General features: G+C 38.5%; 1 protein-coding gene and 1 long non-coding RNA gene across 2 annotated transcripts in view; one reads left to right on the top strand and one right to left on the bottom strand.

Annotated features, from left to right (window-relative positions):
• LOC143032799 (uncharacterized) overlaps positions 1-21,208 on the bottom strand; it is a 438,832-nt gene that overhangs the window by 243,314 nt on the left and 174,310 nt on the right. The gene's annotated exons all lie outside the window — the stretch shown is intronic.
• The window catches only part of LOC143032790 (protein phosphatase 1H), a 38,989-nt gene that overhangs the window by 6,218 nt on the left and 11,563 nt on the right, over positions 1-21,208 (top strand). Inside the window, exons 2-4 of the mRNA XM_076197836.1 lie at positions 9,263-9,405; positions 12,925-13,471; positions 18,166-18,321. Coding sequence (XP_076053951.1) covers positions 9,263-9,405; positions 12,925-13,471; positions 18,166-18,321 — 846 coding nt within the window. The remainder of the gene's footprint in view (positions 1-9,262; positions 9,406-12,924; positions 13,472-18,165; positions 18,322-21,208) is intronic.

The following is a 21,208-nucleotide window of genomic DNA, read 5'->3' as shown; positions in this document are numbered from 1 at the left end:
AATAAAGAAGAACCTACCAACTATAGACCAGTCTCTCTAACAAGTACAATAGCAAAAATATGTGAAAGAATTATCAAAAGTAGATGGGTAAAATACTTGGAAAAAAACAACGTACTAAATCCAAGGCAATTTGGATTCAGACAAGGACGATCATGCGTCACCAATTTAATATGTTTCTATTCAAGGCTAATAGATATAATACAAGAAAGAGATGGATGGGCTGATTGTGCATTTCTAGACCTAAAAAAAGCTTTTGACAAAGTACCACATAAGAAGTTGCTTAAGAAATTAGAATATGAAGGAGGAATACAAGGTAAATTGCTAAATTGGATGGAAGACTTTTTGCAAGAAAGAAAAATGAGAGTAGTGATAAGAGATCAGCACTCAAAATGGAATGAAGTAATAAGCGGTGTCCCGCAGGGAACAGTTCTGGCCCCAATAATGTTTGCTATATATATTAATGATATGGATGAAGGAATTGAAAGCTATATGAGCTTCTTTGCAGATGATGCAAAATTACTGAAAAGAGTGAAAACTGAAGAAGATTGTGAATCACTACAGAGAGATCTAAATAAAGTACAAGAATGGAGTAAGAAGTGGGAGATGGAGTTCAATACAAAAAAGTGTAGTATAATGGAATTTGGAAAAAGCAAAAACAGAATAACAGGATCATATAATTTGGGAGAAGAAGGAATAAAAAAAGTAGAAAATGAGAAGGACCTGGGAGTCATTGTTATGAATAATATGTCACCTGAGAAACATATAAATAAGATTTTTGGAGAAACTTATAATTTAATAAGAACAATCAAAGTAGCATTTACATACCTGGATGAAGAAATGGTGAGGAAAATCCTAATCACCCTGATAAGACCAAGATTGGAATATGCAGCAACGATATGGTCACCAAGTACAAAAAAATGTATAAAAAAACTTGAAAGAATACAAAGAGCAATTACAAAACTGGCACCAACACTCTCAAAACTATCATATGAAGAGAGACTACAAAAACTTAAACTACAGACACTAGAGCAAAGAAGAGAGAGAGGAGATTTGATAGCTATTTACAGAATCATGAAAGGCATAGAAATTACTGATAGAGAGAATCTGATAAAATGGGATGACAGAAATACAAGAGGACACGGAAAGAAAATAAAAAAAGACAGCTATAGAAGAGATTTTAAAAAGAACAGCTTTCCTCACAGAGCAATAGACAGTTGGAACAAGTTAGATGAGAAAGTGGTGTGTGCAAAATCAATACATGAATTTAAAAATAGTTTAGATAAAATGAGATATGAAGACGGGACCCCACGAGCATAGCTCCCCTTCCCGTAAAATACAACTAGGTACAACTAGGTAAATACACACACACACACTTTCAACGAACGGACGGCTTGAAGAACGTTCTGAAGAAAAGTGCCGATTGTGGATCCCAACGCAAAGAGAAGTACCTTTTTGTATTTACAGGGTGGGGGGAAATTGCTTGTGGGGTAGTAGGTAAGTAGGAAAAGAGGAGAAGGGGAGGGATTGCTGGGGAAATGGAAGGAAATGAGGATGTGGAGGACTTGGCCCAAGCAGACAAGCGTAAGGTCAACATGAAACGACCACCGGACCAGCTCAGTGATGACGAAATGGCTAATAAAAATGTAAAGATTAGAAGTATAGAGAGGAGCAATACAGTAGAAAGTGACGAGAATATGTTCCAGGGATTTAAAGAGGGTGGGGGGGGACACAACCCCCCCCCCCCCCCCCCCGACTGATAAGACTAGAGGAGAGAGTTGATAAGGTGATCGAGGACTTGGAACGTAAGTTAGGTAATGTTGACAGTATGATACGAAGAATTGAAAAATTGGAAGAACTAGAGAGGGCGAACAAAAACTTAACTAAGGAAATTGAAGAATTAAAACAACAGTTAAAAGAAGTAAAAGATGAGAATAAAGTCTTAAAGGAGAATAATATGGAGAACAAGGAGGGTTGGAAAAAAATTCATGAAAATAGCAAGGTTGCATTCACTGACATAATCAGACAGCAAATGAATGAACAAACTGAAAACTCAGTTATTAAAGTGATGAGACAGAAGGAGAATATAGTAAGAGACTTAGCAGACAAAAAGAAATGTATAATTATATTAGGAATGGAAGAGAAACATAACCCAGATAGAACCACAAGAATCAAAGAGGAAAATGAAAAAGTAAGAAATTTACTAGAATTAGTTCAGGAAGATGAACCAGAAATAATGAAACAAATCGAAGAGAAATTCAGGCTAGGGAAATATAGTACAGACAAGACCAGACCAATCAAGATTAAATTCAGGTCACAAACTACGGCTGAGAATATCTTATCCAAAACAGGGAAACTAGCAACAAGTGAACAATATAAAAAGGTATGGATAAAAAGGGAAATGAATAAAGAGGAAAGAGAGGAAGAAAAACAGAAAAGACTTGAAGCAAAGGAAAAAAACGAGATAAGAACGGAGTCGGAAAAAGAGATTCTATTGGAGAGTAGTGAATATGAAACTGAAGAAAGTCGACATACAAAAGAAAAACAAAAGGGAAACAGAGAACACAATGGAAGTGACAGAAAACTAAGAGTGTCTTACACAAATATAGATGGATTAATAACAGGATTGAATGAGCTGAATGATTATTTGAAAGAAAAAGAACCAGACATAATGGGAATTGTAGAAACAAAATTAAAAGGTCCACTACCACCCAACAGTGTAGGACATGATGCATATAATTATTGGATTAGAAACAGAGTGAAAAAGGAAGGGGGTGGAGTTATGTTTCTGACTAAGAAGGATATAAATGTGAAGGGTGTCACATATGGAAAGAATACAGTAGAAATGATAATGATGGAAGTAGAAGACAGAGATAAGAAGAACAGAAAGTTTGTGATAAATTATGTGCCCCCAAAAACAGCCTCATGGGAAGAGAGTGAACATAAAAGCATGTTAGAGGACACAAAGATAACATTAAACAAGATAATGGAAGAGGGAGGAAAAATAGTTATGATGGGCGACTTTAATTGCAAAGAAATCTGCTGGGAAGAAATGACAGTAAAGGGTGGAGACGGCTCATGGGGAAACGCTCTACTCGAGATGGTTACTGACCATACAATGACACAATGGATACAGGAGAACACTAGGTATAGAAATGAAGAAGAGCCATCGAAACTAGACCTAGTAATTACATTCGAACCTATAATAGTGGACAAAATTGAATATAAAACACCAATAAGTAAAAGTGACCACGTATTGATTGAACTGGAACTTAATGAAGAAAAATATATGAAAAGAAATGAACAATACAGAAAAGGAAGAATGATGTATGAAAAAACAAACTTTGATAAAATAAGAGAATTCTTTCAACAAGAAAACTGGGAAGAAATATACAAAGAAGAAACAACAGTAGAAGAGAAATGGAATATTTTGACAAAAATTTACAAAAAAGGAGTGGAAAAGTATGTCCCAAGACAAAAACAAGAAAAAGAATATGTAAAATGCTGGTACAACAAAAGCTGTAGGGAGTTAAAAGACAAAAGAGACAAAGCCTGGACCAGATGGAAAAAAGACAGAAGACCTGAAAAATGGAATATATATACCTGCTATAGAAATGAATATGTACAAATGTGCAGAGAAGAAAAGAGAAAATATGAAAAAGATATCATAGAAAAGTGTAAAGATCAACCGAAACTATTCTACAGATTTGTAAACAATAAACTGAAAAACAAACAAGACTTGGAGAAATTAAGACAGGAGGGAGTTGAATACACTGAGGAAATGGAAATGGCGGAAATTATGAACAAACATTTTAAATCAGTGTTTACAAGGGAGAACATACAACCTGAAGAGAACGAATGGAAAGAGAAAGTCCCCCCTATGGAAGATATAAAAGTAACAAAGAATGAAATATTAACACACTTGAGTAATCTTGATGTCAGAAAATTGCATGGACCAGATGAAATAGCAAACTGGATACTAAAAGAATGCAGGAATGAACTGGCAGACAAAATACATAGCATACTAAATAGTTCCTTGAAAGAAGGAAAAGTTCCAGAAGATTGGAAAAAAGCAAACATAGTACCTATATACAAAGGAGGAAATAAAGAAGAACCTACCAACTATAGACCAGTCTCTCTAACAAGTACAATAGCAAAACTTTGTGAAAGAATTATCAAAAGTAGATGGGTAAAATATTTAGAAAAAAACAAAGTGTTAAATCCAAGGCAATTTGGATTCAGACAAGGACGATCATGCGTCACCAATTTAATATGTTTCTATTCAAGACTAATAGATATAATACAGGAAAGAGATGGATGGGCAGACTGTGCATTTTTAGATCTAAAGAAAGCTTTTGACAAAGTACCACATAAGAAGTTGCATAAGAAATTAGAAACTGAAGGAGGAATACAGGGCAAGCTACTAAATTGGATGGAGGACTTTTTGCAAGAAAGAAAAATGAGAGTAGTGATAAGAAACCAGCACTCAAAATGGGATGAAGTAATAAGCGGTGTTCCGCAGGGAACAGTTCTGGCCCCAATAATGTTTGCTATATATATTAATGATATGGATGAAGGAATAGAAAGCTATATGAGCTTCTTTGCAGATGATGCAAAACTACTGAAAAGAGTGAAAACTGAAGAGGATTGTGAATCACTACAGAGAGATCTAAATAAAGTACAAGAATGGAGTAGGAAATGGGAGATGGAGTTCAATACAAAAAAGTGTAGTATAATGGAATTTGGAAAAAGCAAAAACAGAATAACAGGAGCATATAAATTGGGAGAAGAAGGAATAAAAAAAGTAGAAAATGAGAAGGACCTGGGAGTCATTGTTATGAATAATATGTCACCTGAGAAACATATAAATAAGATTTTCGGAGAGACTTATAATCTAATAAGAACGATCAAAGTTGCATTTACATACCTGGATGAAGAAATGGTGAAGAAAATCCTAATCACCCTGATAAGACCAAGATTGGAATATGCAGCAACGATATGGTCACCAAGTACAAAAAAATGTATAAAAAAACTTGAAAGAATACAAAGAGCAATTACAAAACTGGCACCAACACTCTCAAAACTATCATATGAAGAGAGACTACAAAAACTTGAACTACAGACACTAGAGCAAAGAAGAGAGAGAGAAGATTTGATAGCTATTTACAGAATCATGAAAGGCATAGAAATTACTTATAGAGAGAATCTGATAAAATGGGATGACAGAAATACAAGAGGACACGGAAAGAAAATAAAAAAAGACAGCTATAGAAGAGATTTGAAAAAGAACAGCTTTCCTCACAGAGTAATAGACAGTTGGAACAAGTTAGATGAGAAAGTGGTGTGTGCAAAAACAATACATGAATTTAAAAATAGTTTAGATAAAATGAGATATGAAGACGGGACCCCACGAGCATAGCTCCCCTTCCCGTAAAATATAACTACAACTAGGTAAATACACATATATATATATATATATATATATATATATATATATATATATACACAGTATATATATATATGACATGGTTTAACATCACAAACTGCTATTGGAAGGTTAGGACAGTTCCCCTTACAGAGGCCTTTGTAGCATGGAATTTAATGAACCATGCCCTTGGTTCAACTTCGCTGGCGGCAGGACTCGAACCGCCATCCCCTCGACCGTCGCCGCAAGTAATGACGCCCTAACCCACTCTATTACAAATTGGAAAACCTACCCACTGCCCCACACTAACCAAAATTCAACAACATAAAGTTCTACACTGAGTGACCTATGGGGCTGCTTGATGATTGTTGCATGTGAATTATGGGTCTCCTGCAAGATAGATGTGGTATAATGAATTAATTAAATTGATAGATCATTTCTGTCACTGTAGGCCAAAGCTGTTTGAGTAATGTGTATGATACTTTTAATGTTGCTATGAGAAGATTTTGTATTACTAAGAACACATTAGTTTTGATAAAGAAGTGCACAGAAAAACAATTAGTATGAGCATGTACTAAGTCACCCATCTCAATTCTTCAATTATCATCATTATTATTATAATTATTATATTTAGATTTTATTTATCTATTTATTTATTTACCTATTCATTTATTTTTAAGGAATGGCTGAACTTTTTCAGTAATAGTCCAAAATATTTTTATTGCATGAGTGTCTGCAAAATGATGGTCCAGAGTGTTCAGACAGACTGCCCAAGAATTACAACAGATCCTTTGTTTACTTATCCCATATAAATTATTTGTTGAATGTGATTATATAGAGAAGTCATGCTTCTCCAGGGCAAAGCAGGATTAAGTAGTTTTGAAACTTACTTCTTGTTCTTCTTCTCTTTTTTTTTTTTTTTTTTTCTTTTTTCCCTTCCTTCCTTCCTAATCCTTTGAGGAATGATTTTGACATGATTCATCACAGGTAGTGTAGGGTGTTGTTTTGGCTGTTGATATTCATCAGTAAAATGCTAGGTTTGAGTTATGTGTTGGGGGTGTTCTAGTATTTTTATTGTTGTTTCTTTCATATTAAATCCAGCTGTTGGGTATTGTTTTTGTTTTCCAATATTGCAGCCATATGGATGATTTAGTGTATACCCGGTAGTGCATGTACCAGAGGCAACCCTTATTGCCCCACTATAAATTCCTACAAAAACATCTATACACACAGGTCAAGTGTTATTTTTCTGCCATGTTTCTCAGTGAACAAAAAGGCTTATGATCCTGATACTGTGATTTGAAAGAACATTCTCAGCAGATTAGTAAATCATGACATCTCAACTTTTTAGTATGCTATTAGTCTTCATTCAGGAAATGTACAGATATATGTATATTTAGTCTTTCTTAGGGCATTAGTCTTTCCTGAACAGGAATATTCCTTAGCACCAGTGAAAACATTACTTTATCCTGAAACATTAGTATAGTTTCTGCAGTATTGTTCTCTTCATCCTAGTTCAGTGTTAACTCTGCCAGAGGGTGCTGAAATGAATATTAGGGGGTGCTAGAAATGATGTATGAAAGACAGATAAGTGGCAGGATGGTGAGGTAAACAAAGAAAATAGCTGGAGTTTGCTTCATTGACATTTTGTCCTTTACAGTTCAGACTTTGAAGAAGTCCTGGTAAGGATGAAATGTCAGTGAATAAAACTCCAACTATTTTCTGTGTTTACCTCACCACCCTGTGTCTCATGACACTAGAGATGTTTCTTCTTTGTAGTGATGTAGTACCTTTAGTTTGTAACTGCTGTGATCAGATGTATGTTGGACTGGCTAAACCTAACTACAGGCAGGTGCTGAGGTCAGAAAATGTTAAGATATTTCTACCCAGTCTGACTCTTGGTCATTCTTTGTTAGGTAGATTATAAGAAGTCCTATGGTGTTATGCAGGTACTAATAAAAATCTCACAGTAGATTCTGTCACTAATCTTTAATCTCTAAGATCTACACTTTTCCATCTATATACCAAGAGATCCCCTTATAAGGGAGGTAGCTAAGCTAGATGCACGTCCCTATTCCCACCCATTTCACTTCCCCTCCCCACCACCCTTTCCACCCATCCCATCTCAGCTCCTCATGGATGAAGGATCATCCCTGCATCTGCCAACTGCCCTGGGTCAAATGCAATGCAGCAAGATACAGTACATCCACAGCAAGGCCGCTTCACTTAATCGACAACCCCCCTCTCTTTCCCCTCATGCAGAAAAAGAGAAGATGGGGAGAAATCCCTTCAGGCTGCATCAAAATATCATTCACACATAAGCACCCCCCTGCAACCCGTCCCCCATCCCTCCCTTCTTTGCATAACAGTATCATCCATACAGTCATTCTCCACTTGTCCTTATCTTCTGCCTTTCCCCTTCCTTCCTCAACAGACATTCCTCTCTTGCTCAACACCCCTTCACCCCATCTATCCATCTCATCCTTAGTCATCCCCTCAAATTCACTCCCCCCACCTCTGCCTTCCACACCTATTTTACTAATCTATCATCACTCATTCTTTCCATGTGTCCAAACCATTCGAATAATCTTTCATTAGCCCCATTTGCCATCTCCTTTTCCACTCCCATTCTCCTCCTCATCTCTTCATTTCTCACTTTATCCAACCTTGTAACCCATACCATACTTCTCAGACATTTCATCTCAAACACATTTAAACTTTTCCTCTCTGCTTCTCTTAAATTCCAAGTCTCTGCCCTATACAATGCCATCGGCACAATCAGCCCTTCATACAATCTCCTCTTTGCATCCATTCCCAGTCACCTATTTCTCAAAACACTGTTTAATCCAAGGCATTTACTTGCTTCTCTTAATCTACAATTTACCTCCACCTCCATTCCTCCCTTTCCTGCCACATGCAACCCCAAATACCTCAAGCTATCCACTTCTTCCAGCCTCACTCATTTTAGAGTTCCAGCTCTCTGCCATCCTCTACCCTTGTACATCTCATCATCTTACTTTTACCCACATTTACCTTCAACTTCCTCCTATCGCATACCTTTCCAAACTCTGTCACTAACTCCCTTAATCCTTCCTCAGATCCTGCCACAAGTGCAGTGTCGTTAGGAAACAACAATTGGCTCACCTCCCACTTTTCTCCATTTTCTTTAACAATCTCCAGTTTCGTGCCAATTACCCTTTCCTTTACCTCCCACACCACATTGTCCATGTACACACTAAACAGCCACTTGCTCTCTCTATTTCCCATTCTAACACAGGCTCTACTACTCTCTTACAAACTCTTGACTACCCTTAACATCTTTCCCCCAATCCCATGTATTTGCAAAACCTCCCACAGTGCCTTCCTGTCTACCTTGTCATAAGCCTTTTCCAAATCCATAAAGACCCAAAAAACATCCTTACCCTCCCAAAGCTTTCACACATTATCTGGCTTACTGCAAAAATCTGATCCACGCAACCCGTACCTTTCCTAAACCCACATTGTTCTTTACCAATTACTCCCTCTGTTCCTCTCCAAATCCTTTCAGTCAAAACATTAAATCATAAGCCTTCCCAACTACACTCAACAAACTGAGCTCTCTGAAACTACTATACTCATATTTGTCCCCTTATACTCTACACTCTTACATTACATAATCCTCATTGACATATATCTTCAGCTTCTAGGCAGACTGAGAGATGCAACTGTTTTCCAGAATTATTGTATGGTTTTGGACATCATTTCTGTTTTGAGTTTTCAGAAATACAATAATGATAATCATATGATTTCTTGTACACGTTGTAGTGAAACTGGACTTAACTTCATATCTCCCCTTTGCAGGCTGTCAGATTCCCGTACACAAGACCACACTTCCTGCAGCTTAACACTGAGGATGAGATACAGGTGACTGCAGATCACAACATACGCCCCATCATCTGCCCACGGGATATCTCCAGATTGCCATGGAATACAGGCTATGCAGAGTATGTTATATTTTTTAAATTCTATTTTGTATTACTGCAATGTATATAAACATGGTAGATTGAGGTTGAAGGAAAGCTTTATATCACACGCAGATGACGCAAAAATACTAAAGTAAGTACAGAGGAAGATTGTGAATCACTACAGATAGACCTAGATAAAATCTGGAAATGGAGTCAAAAGTGGGAAGTGAACTTAACATCAAGAACTTACTCTCTTCTGGTCTTTGAGCCACTTGGTGATCCATAACCGCTTTTGAAATGTCTCGCCATGTCTTTCTGTCTTGTGCCACCTCCTTTCCTTCTCTTGGTTCTATTTTGCATATCTGCGTATCTTCTTCAACGCATCTCCTCCATTCTTTTCTAGGTCATTCAAATGGTCTCTCTGAACATCAAGAAGTGCAATATAGTGGAGTATGGAAAAAGTAAAAATAGAATATTGAGAAATTATAAAATTGGTGAAGAAGTAAAAAAAGTGAGCTTTGAAAAAGACCTAGGAGTGATAATCAGCAAAGACATGTCACTGGACAAACATATCAATAAGATAGTCGGAGAAACATGCAACCTACTAAGGTTGATGAAAGTGGCATTTGACTATTTGGATGAGGAAATGATCAAGAAAATATTAGTAACACTGATAAGACCAAAATTGGAGTATGCTGCAACACCGTGGACACCCACTACTAAAAAGAATATAAAGAAATTAGAAAGAATACAAAGAGTAACAACAAAGATGGCACCAACACTCTCCAAATTGACATACAGACAAAGACTGTCCAAATTGGAACTACCAATTCTGGAACAAAGAAGCGAAAGAGGAGGTCTACTATTTATGGAATCATGAAAGGAAAGGAATCCTAGATAGAAATGATTTATTAAAGTGGGACAACAGAAAAACAAGAGGACACAAAAAGAAACTCAAAAAGGTTAATTATAGAAAAGATCTGAGAAAAAAAATAGCTTCCCACACAGAGTGGTGGATACCTGGAATGAATTAGATAAGGCAACAGTGTGTGCAAACACTTCAAAAATTTAAGAACAAACTTGATGCTGAAAGATACAAAGACAGGTCACTACAAGTATAGCTCCCTTCACATATAATACAACTAGGTAAATACAGATATAGAAGTAATGGAGAACCATTGAGACCAGATTTAATATTTACAACAGAACCTGAAATTGTAGATAAAATTGAATATAAGACACCATTTGGAAAGAGTGACCACATACTAGGTTGAACTAAAGGAGGAAATATAGAGAGAAATGAGAAATACAGAAAAGGAAGACTGATGTACAACAAAACAGACTTTGGGAAACTTAAGAAATTCTTTCAAAATGCAAATTGGGAAAACTTTTTCAAAGAAGAGACACAAGTGGAAGAGAAATGGATGATTTTGATGGAAATTTATAATGAAGGAGTGAATAAATACATACCAAGACAGAAACAGGAAAAGGTGTACATTAAGTGCTGGTTCAACAGAAGATGCAGTGAGGTGAAAGATAGAAGAGATAAAGCTTGGAAAAGATGGAAAAAAGATAAAAAACCTGGAAAGTGGCAAATATATATCAACCATAGAAATGAATATGTAAAAGTGTGCAGAGAGGAAAAAAGAAACTACAAAAAAGACATCATAGAAAAATGTAAAGATCAACCCAAACTATTCTATAGATATGTGAATGGTAAACTTAAAAATAAACAGGAAATGGTGAAACTATGCCATGGAAATATAGAATATACAGAAGATTTAGAAATGGCTGAAGTCATGAACAACCACTTCAAATCAGTTTTCACTAGAGAAAAAGTACAGCATTGGGATGAAGGAATTGAAGCACAATCACCCCCATGAGGGAAATAACAATAACACAAAAAGAAATAATGGATCAACTAACGAACTTTGATGTCAGGAAATCACACAGATCAGATGGAATTGCAAATTGGATACTAAAATAATGTAAAGAAGAATTAATGGACAAAATATATAACATAATAAGTTGCTCACTCAGAGAAGTAAAACTACCAAAGGACTAGAAAAGTGCCAATATTTTACTAATATATAAAGTAGGAAACAAAGAAGAACCAACAAATTAGAGACCAGGCTATCTTACGAGCACTGTAGCCAAAATTTGTGAAAAAATTATCAAGAATAGATGGATAAAACACCTGGAAGAAAACAATATAATAAACCTGAGACAATTTGGATTCAGACAGGGAAGATCATGTGCCACAAACTTAATCTGTTTCTACTCAAGACTAATAGATATAATACAAGAAAGGGATGGATGGGCTGATTGTGTTTCTCTATACTTACAAAAAGCCTTCGACAAAGTACCACACAAAAAAAAAATATTAAAAAAAAACTGGAAAGCAAAGTAGGGGATACAAAGTAAATCACTAAACTGGATGGAGGATTTCTTGCATGGCAGGAAAATGAGAATAGTGCTCAGAGTAAAGAGTTCAGCTTGGGAGGAGGTGATTAGTGGAGTTCCACGGGAATCGGTATTGGCTCTGATAATGTTCACTATTTAGGTGAATGACATAGATGAAGATGTGGATTGTTACATGAAATAGAAAGAATTCAAAGAGCAATGACAAAGATGGCACCAACACTTTGCAAGTTGACATACGAACAAAGATTGGACAAACTAAACTTATCAACTCTAGAACAAAGAAGAGAAAGAGGTGATTTGATAACCATCTACAGAACTATGAAAGGGATGGAAGTTCTTGGTAGGGATGGCCTACTAAAATGGGACAGAAGAAATACAAGAGGACACGAGAAGAAACTTAAGAAAGACAGATATAGAAGAGATCTGAAAAAACAGCTTTCCACACAGTGTAATAGATACATGGAACAAACTGAAAGAGGAAACAGTGAATGCTAAAACTATACATGATTTTAAGAAAGAACTGGATGCGGAAAGATACAACTGTGGGTCACTACGAGCATGGCTCTCCTCCCGCAAAATACAACTAGGTTCATACATACATACATATACCAAAGGCTTTTTCCCCCTTACACGGGGAGTAGCCAAAAAGAAAAAGGCATAGAAATCACTCCCACCCATTTCATTTTCCATATATTCCACCCTCCTCCCTCCCTCCTATCTTGGCACCTCCTGGACTAGGTAAACTAGGTAAATACACACTTATATTTACACTTTCATTTGATCACTGTGTTCAGGTTGCTGAAGGGAGGGGACTAGATTGACAGGAGAAATTCTGATTAGGTATGGGAGGGCTTTAAGAGATCATGATAAGAAATTGAGAAAGACTAAATTCCAAAGAATATGAAGAAATACAGTGTTCTCATACACATGAATACTTGCAATAGCTTACAAGTAAAAGACTGTACATATTTAGAAGGTATCATGTTTTAGCTATTTCTCCAAAAGGAATACTTGCTTAGGAAGTAAAATGACTCACAGGTATTAATAACTTGTATATATTTGATATTGATACAGACATTTAGAAGTTATTGCTCAAATTTTCCAATGATCTGATTTTATGATTTTTTATTATAGGACAATCAACGCAGGAAAGTCAAAACGTAATGAGGACCAAGCATGTGTCCATGTTGGTCTTCTGACTCGTATTTCTTCCTGTGGCACGCAAGCCAAAGGGCCTGGACGTGCAGTAGAAGTGCGGACTGGGACATCACAAGGAAGTGGGGGAAAGAAGGGTAGCACCAGTAATGGTTTGGAAGAAAAGAATTCTGTCGATGAGCAGACAGTTGTTCTGTCAGCACAAGGAGCTAAAGTGACTCCAAGGGCATCAGGATCAGAAGGTAATGCCACTGCCTCCACCCAGACTCCCAACAGCACAGGTGATGCCAGTAACAGCAGTTCCTCTTTCCAAGGGTCTAGCACAAGGCAGCAGCTAACAATACCCCTGACAGCTGATGGAGTTGCAGCCACAGGGGGTGAATTTCTTACTCCACCATCAACCCCAGACAAAAAGGATCCACCAGAGACATTATCCATTCCATATTATTATTTTGCGGTTTTTGATGGCCATGCTGGATGGGGTGCAGCAGTGTCGGCTGCGAATCAGCTTCATCATATCTTGCATGTAAGTTAGTGTTCTTTTTTTGTAGAAGTATTTTTTATTTAGGATTGTTACAAAATAGGGGAAATACCTTCTGTTTTTTGTAGGCATTGCATGATATTATTTTGAAAGAAGAAACAATTTTATAGAGTAACTTTAGTCCATAAAAATCATGCTGCACTCCATGACATTATTGAGAACAAATGAACACACACACACACACACGACTCAGTGGCACAGTGGTAGTGTTCACAACCACTGCTACAGCAGTTCAAGTTCGAATCCTGCAGAGGGCTGAAATAATTTCAGTATCACCATGCTGTGAGTTGTTACTCCAACTCTCATGGGCCAGCAGTTGGGTGTGTGTGTGTAAGGTCATAGCATTACCCATAGATCAGTCATGTATGAGCTCTGAGCTCTCATCTGGGAGGGTAATAGCTGTCGATCATGAGTCCAACACATGATCCAAGACCATGGTGAATCACACACACACACACACACAGTTATGAAAGGTATAGAAGTCCTGGATAGAGAAGACTTACTAAATTGGGATAAGAGAAACAAAAGAGGACATGGAAGGAAGCTCAAAAAGGACAGTTATAGAAGAGACCTGAGAAAGAACAGCTTTCCCTCACAGAGTAGTGGATGTATGGAACACACTAGACAAAACAATAGTGTGCAAAAACATAAGGACAAATTAGACATGGCAAGATACAGAGACAGGACACCATGAGCATAGCTCCCCTTCCTGTAAGACACAGCTAGGTAATACTAGGTAAATATACACATGCATGCATGCATGTACACAAACAGAGCTCACTATGGAGATGTCACTTGGAATTTAAGAGAGACAGGAAAGAAGATGATGTGTTTGAGAAATATAGTAGATATGAGAATGCATAATCATAGTGGTGTACTTCAGTGGTATACTTCAGAAGGGAAAGCATGTGGTAATGAACATACCTGGGTTAGTGTGTTAATAGATATTACTATGGATAACCCAATAAGTAAAAGAAGTCTAAATACCAATAGTTTTTTCCCTTTTATAAAGGAGGTAGTCAAGTCAAAGGGACGTACCTACTCCCACCCACCACCCTTGCCCCCTCTCATCCATGTATCCTGCCCACTACCCTGGGTCAGAAGCAATGTACCAAGACAACGGACATTCACAGCAAGGGTGCTTCACTTTAATCGGCAACCCCCCTTCTACGTCCCCTCGTGCAGAAAAAGAGAAAACGGAGAAATCCCTTCAGGCTGTATCAAAATATCATTCACATATAAGCATCCTGCCCCTCCCTTACTTGCATAAGAGTATCATCTATGCACAGTCACTACACCCATTCTTATCTCCTGCCTTTTCTCTTTCTTGCTCAACAAATATTCTACTCTTGCTCAATGCCCCCTTCACCCCATCCATACATCTTACCTTTAGTCGTCCTCTCAAGTTCACTCCTCCACCTCTGCCTTTCACACCTCTTTTACTAATCTTTCATCACTCGTTATTTCCATGTGTCCAAAACATCCCAATAATCTTTCATCAACCCTCTCTGCCCTCTTTTCCATTCCCACTTTTCCTCCTCACCTTGTTTCTCACTCTATCCAATCTAGTAACCCCTACCATACTTCTCATATCCCATCAGCCCTTCATACAATCTCCTTTTTGCATCCATTCCCAGTTGCCTATTTTTCACAACACTTTAATTCCCCAAGGATTTACTTGATTCTCTCAGTCTACAATTTACCTCTACCTCCACTCCTCTCTTTCTTGCCCCATGTGACCCAAAATAGCTAAAGCTGTCCACCTACTCTAGCCTCTCTCTTTTTAGACTTGCTTCCAACTCCCTGCCATCCTCTACCCTTATACATCTCATCACCTTCTCACTTGGGTTGTATAGGTGGCTAAAATGGGACAGAGTGTGGGATTAGGCATTCTGATCTCTGTAGCCCTATGAGTACATTCCTGTGAGAAGTCAAGGCATAAGAGGGTCTGGGAATAGTTTTCCATCCAGAACCCTAAGGGTTGGGTCTTTTAATGTGCGTGGGTGTGGTACAGATTAGAGTGAAAGGGAAGAGATAGGCAGAATGTTTGTGAGGAGGATGGATGTGTTGGCATTAAGTGAGACTAAATTGAAAGGGGAGGGGTGATTTTGAGTTTGAGAGCATAGTGGGGAGGTTGTCGGGAGTGAGGAAAGGATGAGGAAGGGAAGGGATAACTGACTGTTGGTAAGTGAGGAGGTAGGTAAGCAAGTGTTGGAGTGGAAGGAGGTTTCCTCAAGGTTAATGTGTATGAAGGTGAAACTGGGAAGGGAGATGTAAATCTTTGTAAGTGCATATGGGCCTGGTAATGAGAAGAATGTAGAGAAAAGGGAGGATTTTTGGACAGATTTAAATGAGTGCTTAGAGATGGTGGTAAGTTAAGAGTGGAGGATAGGTGGAGGAGGAGGAAAAGGGCAGAAGGTAGAGAGGTGCTTAGAACAAACTGTGTAAATGAGAAGGAAAAAGAGCCGGAGTATAAGGAGAAGCTGAGAGAAGCGTGGGAGGTGGTAAAGGATGGAGTAGAAATAGGTATGGAAGAAGAATTGGGGTATTTCAAGGGGGAAGTGACAAGGTGTGTAAAAATGATATGTGGAACAAGGAGGATGGGAAGAAATAGAAGGAAGGGTAGTGAGTGGTGGGATGATAAAGTGAAAAAGGTAGTAGAAGAGAAGAAGCAAGCTTTCAGGGACTGGTTGCAAAGTAGGATGAGAGAAAAATATAAGAAGTATAAAGAAAAAAGAAGAGAAGCAAAACAAAAGATAAAGGAGGCAAAAAGGAGAGCAGATGTTAAATGGAGGAGGAGTATGACAAAAAATTCTGAAAACCGTAAAAGATGTTTTGGAAGGAAATCAAAAGAGGAGGAAGAGTTGAGACAAGTAGAGAAAAAGAGGTAAAAGGTGCAGATGGACAGATCTTAACAGAAGAGGAAGTGGTAAGGGGAAAATGGGCAAAGTATTTTAGAGAGCTGTTGAATGTGGAGGAGGATAGGGAGGAGAAATAAGAAAAGATGAGGTGCAAGTTGCTCTAAAAATTATGAGAACAGGTAAGGCACTCAGGTTAGATGGGTGTCATGTGGAGTGTCTGAAGAAGGGAGGTACAGTAATAGTGGACTGGATAGTGAGGTTGTTTAATGTATTCTCAGGGAGGATAGAATGCCAGAGGAGTGCCTGTATAGTTCCACTTTACAAGTGAAAAAGGGTTAAATGTAAGTGTAGTAGTTTTAGAGTGATCAGTTTGTTGAGTGCAGTTGGGAGGGTTTTGATTGAGAGGATTAGGAGAGGAACAGAGGGAGTAATTGGTGAGGAACAGTGTGGGTTTAGGAAGGGTAAGAGTTAAGTGGGTCAGATCTTGCAGTAAGGCAGATATGTGAGAAAGCTTTGGGAAAAGGTTTATGACAGGGTAGACAGGAAGGCACTGTTGAAGGTTTTGCAGATATATGGGATCGGGAGAAAAATGTTAAGGGTAGTTGAGAGTTTTTACAAGAGTAGTAGAACCTGTGTTAGAATGGAAAATGGAGAGCGAGTGGTTTGAGGTAAAGATGGGACTGTGTCAGGGATATGTCATGTCACCATGGCTGTTCAATGTGTATATGGATGGTGTGATGCAGGAGGTAAAGGAGATGGTAATGGGCAGAGGACTGGAAATTGTTAAAGAAAATTGAGAAAAGTGGGAGGTGAGCCAGTTGTTGTTTGGGAGGGTCAGAGGAGGGATTAAGGGAGTGACAAATATTGGGAAGGTATGTGATTGGAGAATGTTGAAGGTAAATGTGGGTAAAAGCAAGGTGATGAGATGTACAAAATAAAAAAAGTGACACAAATGAAGGAGGGAAGACACCTCGGTGATATCATACTACTGACCAAATAGTCCAATATTATTGATTTGTGGAAGTGCATAAGCCCCCATAGAGAAAAAAATATGATTATTCAATTTAACATCACAAAACTCCTCCTATCAGGAGGCAAGGACAGTGCCCCTTATAGAGGACTATGTGGCAGGGTTCAAACTGCCGTCACATTGAGCTCTGCCACAAATAATGACACTCTAACTCACTTGGCCAATTCATATGGACAAGACAAAAACAATTTTGGGAGGATAATTTGAGGAATCTTTTAAGAAGCATATTGGGAGAGTTTTGGATGAGGCTAGAAAATGAATGAGGTGCACAGATCAATTATGTTAGTATGCATTTTGGGGTTTTCATGGATTTGGAGAAGGCATATGATATCAGAGAATGAAATTTAAGGGAGGCAGAAAAGAAAAGCCTAAACATGTTTGAAATGAAGGGTTTGATTAGTATGGTAGTTGTTACAGAGATAGAGAGAGTGGTGTAGTAGGGGTTATTTTTCATCCATGAGATAACTAAGATAGGAAGGGTGTTAAATGTGTTTTAATTGTATGTAAAGTTGGTGTGAGTTTTGATTTTCACTCCCTTTATAAAGGAATGAAGGTATTGGATATATGTATAACTTGAGTGGTATGGCAAGAGACAAGGATGACCCTCCATCCATGATGTGCTAAGTTGGGAAGGGCATTAAATAAGTGTAGGTTGGGTGTGGAATACGTATAAGGTGAGTGTATGCTTTGATTTGGCCACCGCCTTTATAAGGGGAAGGCTTTGTGGTATATATGTATGAATGTATTTCTAAACATATGTATTTTAATTGTTTTTATTTTGGTTCCAGGAGAAGCTTGTTGCTGTTGTAGATTTGCTCATACCAGATGATGAAAATGAGGATGAACAGGACGTAAAACCCACAGGACCCATTTGGATACCAGAGAAGGATATCCCAAAAGAGAATATCATAACAGGAGCTCTAGAACAGGCATTCTGGACTATGGTAAGTCTGTCTATAAAACAGTAGGCTTTGTCCCCCTTATAAGGGAGGTATTGTGTTATGGTAAGATGGAAGAATATTGTTTGATTGATTATACGTTACTCTTATAACCCATAGATATTGTATTGATTTTTATGCATTTCTTCTGGATACTGCCAGACAATTTTACTCAGCTTTAAGGGTTTTATCTACTCTATTAACCTGTAGGTAGTGGCAGTCATTCATAATTTTTTTCTGGCTGATGTAAGGTGACTTTTTTTTTTTTTTTTTTTTTTTTTTTTTCCCATCATGAAAAGGAAACAACTCACTTCAAGGGATAAATGATCCCATTATTAGCCGTGATACTTGCTGGCCAAGCAGGTTAGAGTGTTGGTATTTGCGATGGAGGTCAAGGTGATATTGGTTCAAACCCTACTGCGAGTGAGATTCCATGCTACAAAGTCCTCTGTAAGGGGCATCATCCTAGCCTCCTGATAGTGGGGAGTTCACTATGTTAAATTGAATCATTATTATCATCATATTCAGCCACACATATTTTGATTCAGTTTGTCGTCACAAACTCCCCTTATGAAGGACTTTAGACTCTGATTCAGTTTAGCATTGTGAATGCCCCTATCAGGAGGCTAGGATGGTACCCCTTACAGAGGACTTTGTAGTTTGGAATTCAATCTCCACCACAAGTAACAATGTTCTAACCCACTTGCCATTACTACAGATTTTCTCCACTGGGCAGCTTTGATCTGCCTCCACCACTGTTATAAGAATGTAAAAACATACATACATATACCAAGGCTTTTTCCCCCTTACAAGGGAGGTAGCCAAAAAAGAAAAGGCATAAAATCATTCCCACCCATTCCATCCCTGAATACACTCCACACCCCTCCACCCTCCCTCTCATATAAAAACACAAGAACAAAAGAATAAAGGAGATTGCAAGAGACTAGAAGGCCTACACTATGCAGTTCCATATCCATTACCACCTATCATCCCTATCCATAAAGTTAACTAACCTTCTCTTAAAGCACCTGATAGTGTTAGCGCTCACCACATGGTTACTAAGTGTGTTCCATTTACATAAGAACATAAGAATAAAGGAGACTGCAAGAGACCATAAGGCCTACACTAGGCAGCTCCGTATCCATCACCACCTGTCATCCCCATCCATAAAGTTGTCTAATCGTTTTTTTTAAACAACTGATAGTTTCAGCGCTTACTACATGGTTACTAAGTTTATTCCATTCATCGACCACCCTATTAGTAAACCAATTCTTGCCTATTTCCTTCTTAAATCTAAATTTGTCCAGTTTATACCCATTACTGCGAGTCCTGCCCTGTTGTTTTATTATGATGACCTTGTTTGCATCACCCTTGTTATAGCCTTTGATCCACTTGAACACTTCTATTAGATCACCCTGCACTCTGCGTCTCTCCAGAGAGTATAAGTTTAGATGCCTAAGCCTCTCTTCGTAAGGCAAATTTCTTAGTCCATGTATCATTTTGGTCATTCTTCTCTGTATAGCTAAACCAATTCTTGCCTAGTTCCTTTTTAAATCTAGATTTGTCCAATTTAGATCCTGTGTCTTAATATGATGACCTTATCTGCATTGCCCTTGTTAAAGACCTTGACTCACTTAAACACCTCTATTAGATCACTCCACACTATATCTTTCCAGAAAGAGTAAATTAAGATGCCTAAGCCTGTAAATTTCTGAGCCCATGTATCATTTTGGTCATTTTTCTCTGTACTGATTCTACATACATACATACATATACCAAGGCTTTTCCCCCTTACCAGGGAGGTAGCCAAAAAGAAAAAGGCATAAAATCATTCCCACCCACTCCATCCCTGAACACACTCCACACCCCTCCACCCTCCCTCTTATCTGAGCACCTCCTGAATGACGGGTCATCCCTGCACCTTGTCCACTGCCCTGGGTCAGAAGCAGTGTTGCAAGACACAGCACATCCACAGCAAGGCCGCTTCATCAAATCGGCGACCCCCCCTCTCCATCCCCCCATTGCATAAAAGGAGAGGACGAGGAGAAATCCCTTCGGGCTGTGTCAAAATTTGCTCACACATACTACCTCACCCCCCATCCACCCGCCCATTCCACCTCATGCAATCACAACATCATCCATATACAACCATTCTCCATTCACCCCTGTCTTCTGTCCTCTCCCGTCCTTCCTCAACAGACATTCCCCTCTTCCCCAAAGCCCCCTTCACCCCATCCATCCACCTCATCCTAGGACGTCCCCTCATGTTCACTTCCTCCACATCTGCCTTCCATACCTCTTTTACTAGTCTTTCTTCACTCATTCTTTCCATGTGTCCAAACCATCCTAATATTCTTTCATCAACCCTATCTCCCAGCTCCTTTTCCACACCTGTTCTCCTCCTCACCTCCTCATTTCTCACTCTATCTAGCCTAGTAACCCCCATCATACTTCTCAGACACCTCATCTCAAACACATTCAAACTCCTTCTCTCTTCTTCTCTTATGTTCCATGTTTCTGCCCCATACAGTGCTGTTGGCACAATCACTCCTTCATACAGTCTCCTCTTAGCATCCATTCCCAAATGTCTATTCCTCATTACACTCTTTAATCCACCAAGGCACTTACTCGCTTCTCTCAATCTACATTCTACCTCCACTTTCACTCCACCTTTCCCTGCCATGTTTGCACCCAAGTATCTAAAACTATCTACTTCCTCCAGTCGCTCTCCCTTAACCCCTTCCATACGGTGCCGCACACGTAGGCGTCATGAGGAGCAAGTGGATTCGCGACGCTGCCATATCGGCGTCTTGATTATATTTATTGTAGTCGCCCCTGTGTTTTTACATTCTCCCAAATGCGCCCTGAATCCCATTCTCTGTGGTTTTCAAAA

The sequence above is a fragment of the Oratosquilla oratoria genome, chromosome 14 (genome assembly GCF_046742065.1).
Source record: "Oratosquilla oratoria isolate Oo_2021 chromosome 14, ASM4674206v1, whole genome shotgun sequence".
NCBI classification, from domain to species: domain Eukaryota; kingdom Metazoa; phylum Arthropoda; class Malacostraca; order Stomatopoda; family Squillidae; genus Oratosquilla; species Oratosquilla oratoria.
This window is presented reverse-complemented; position numbering and strand designations above follow the sequence as displayed.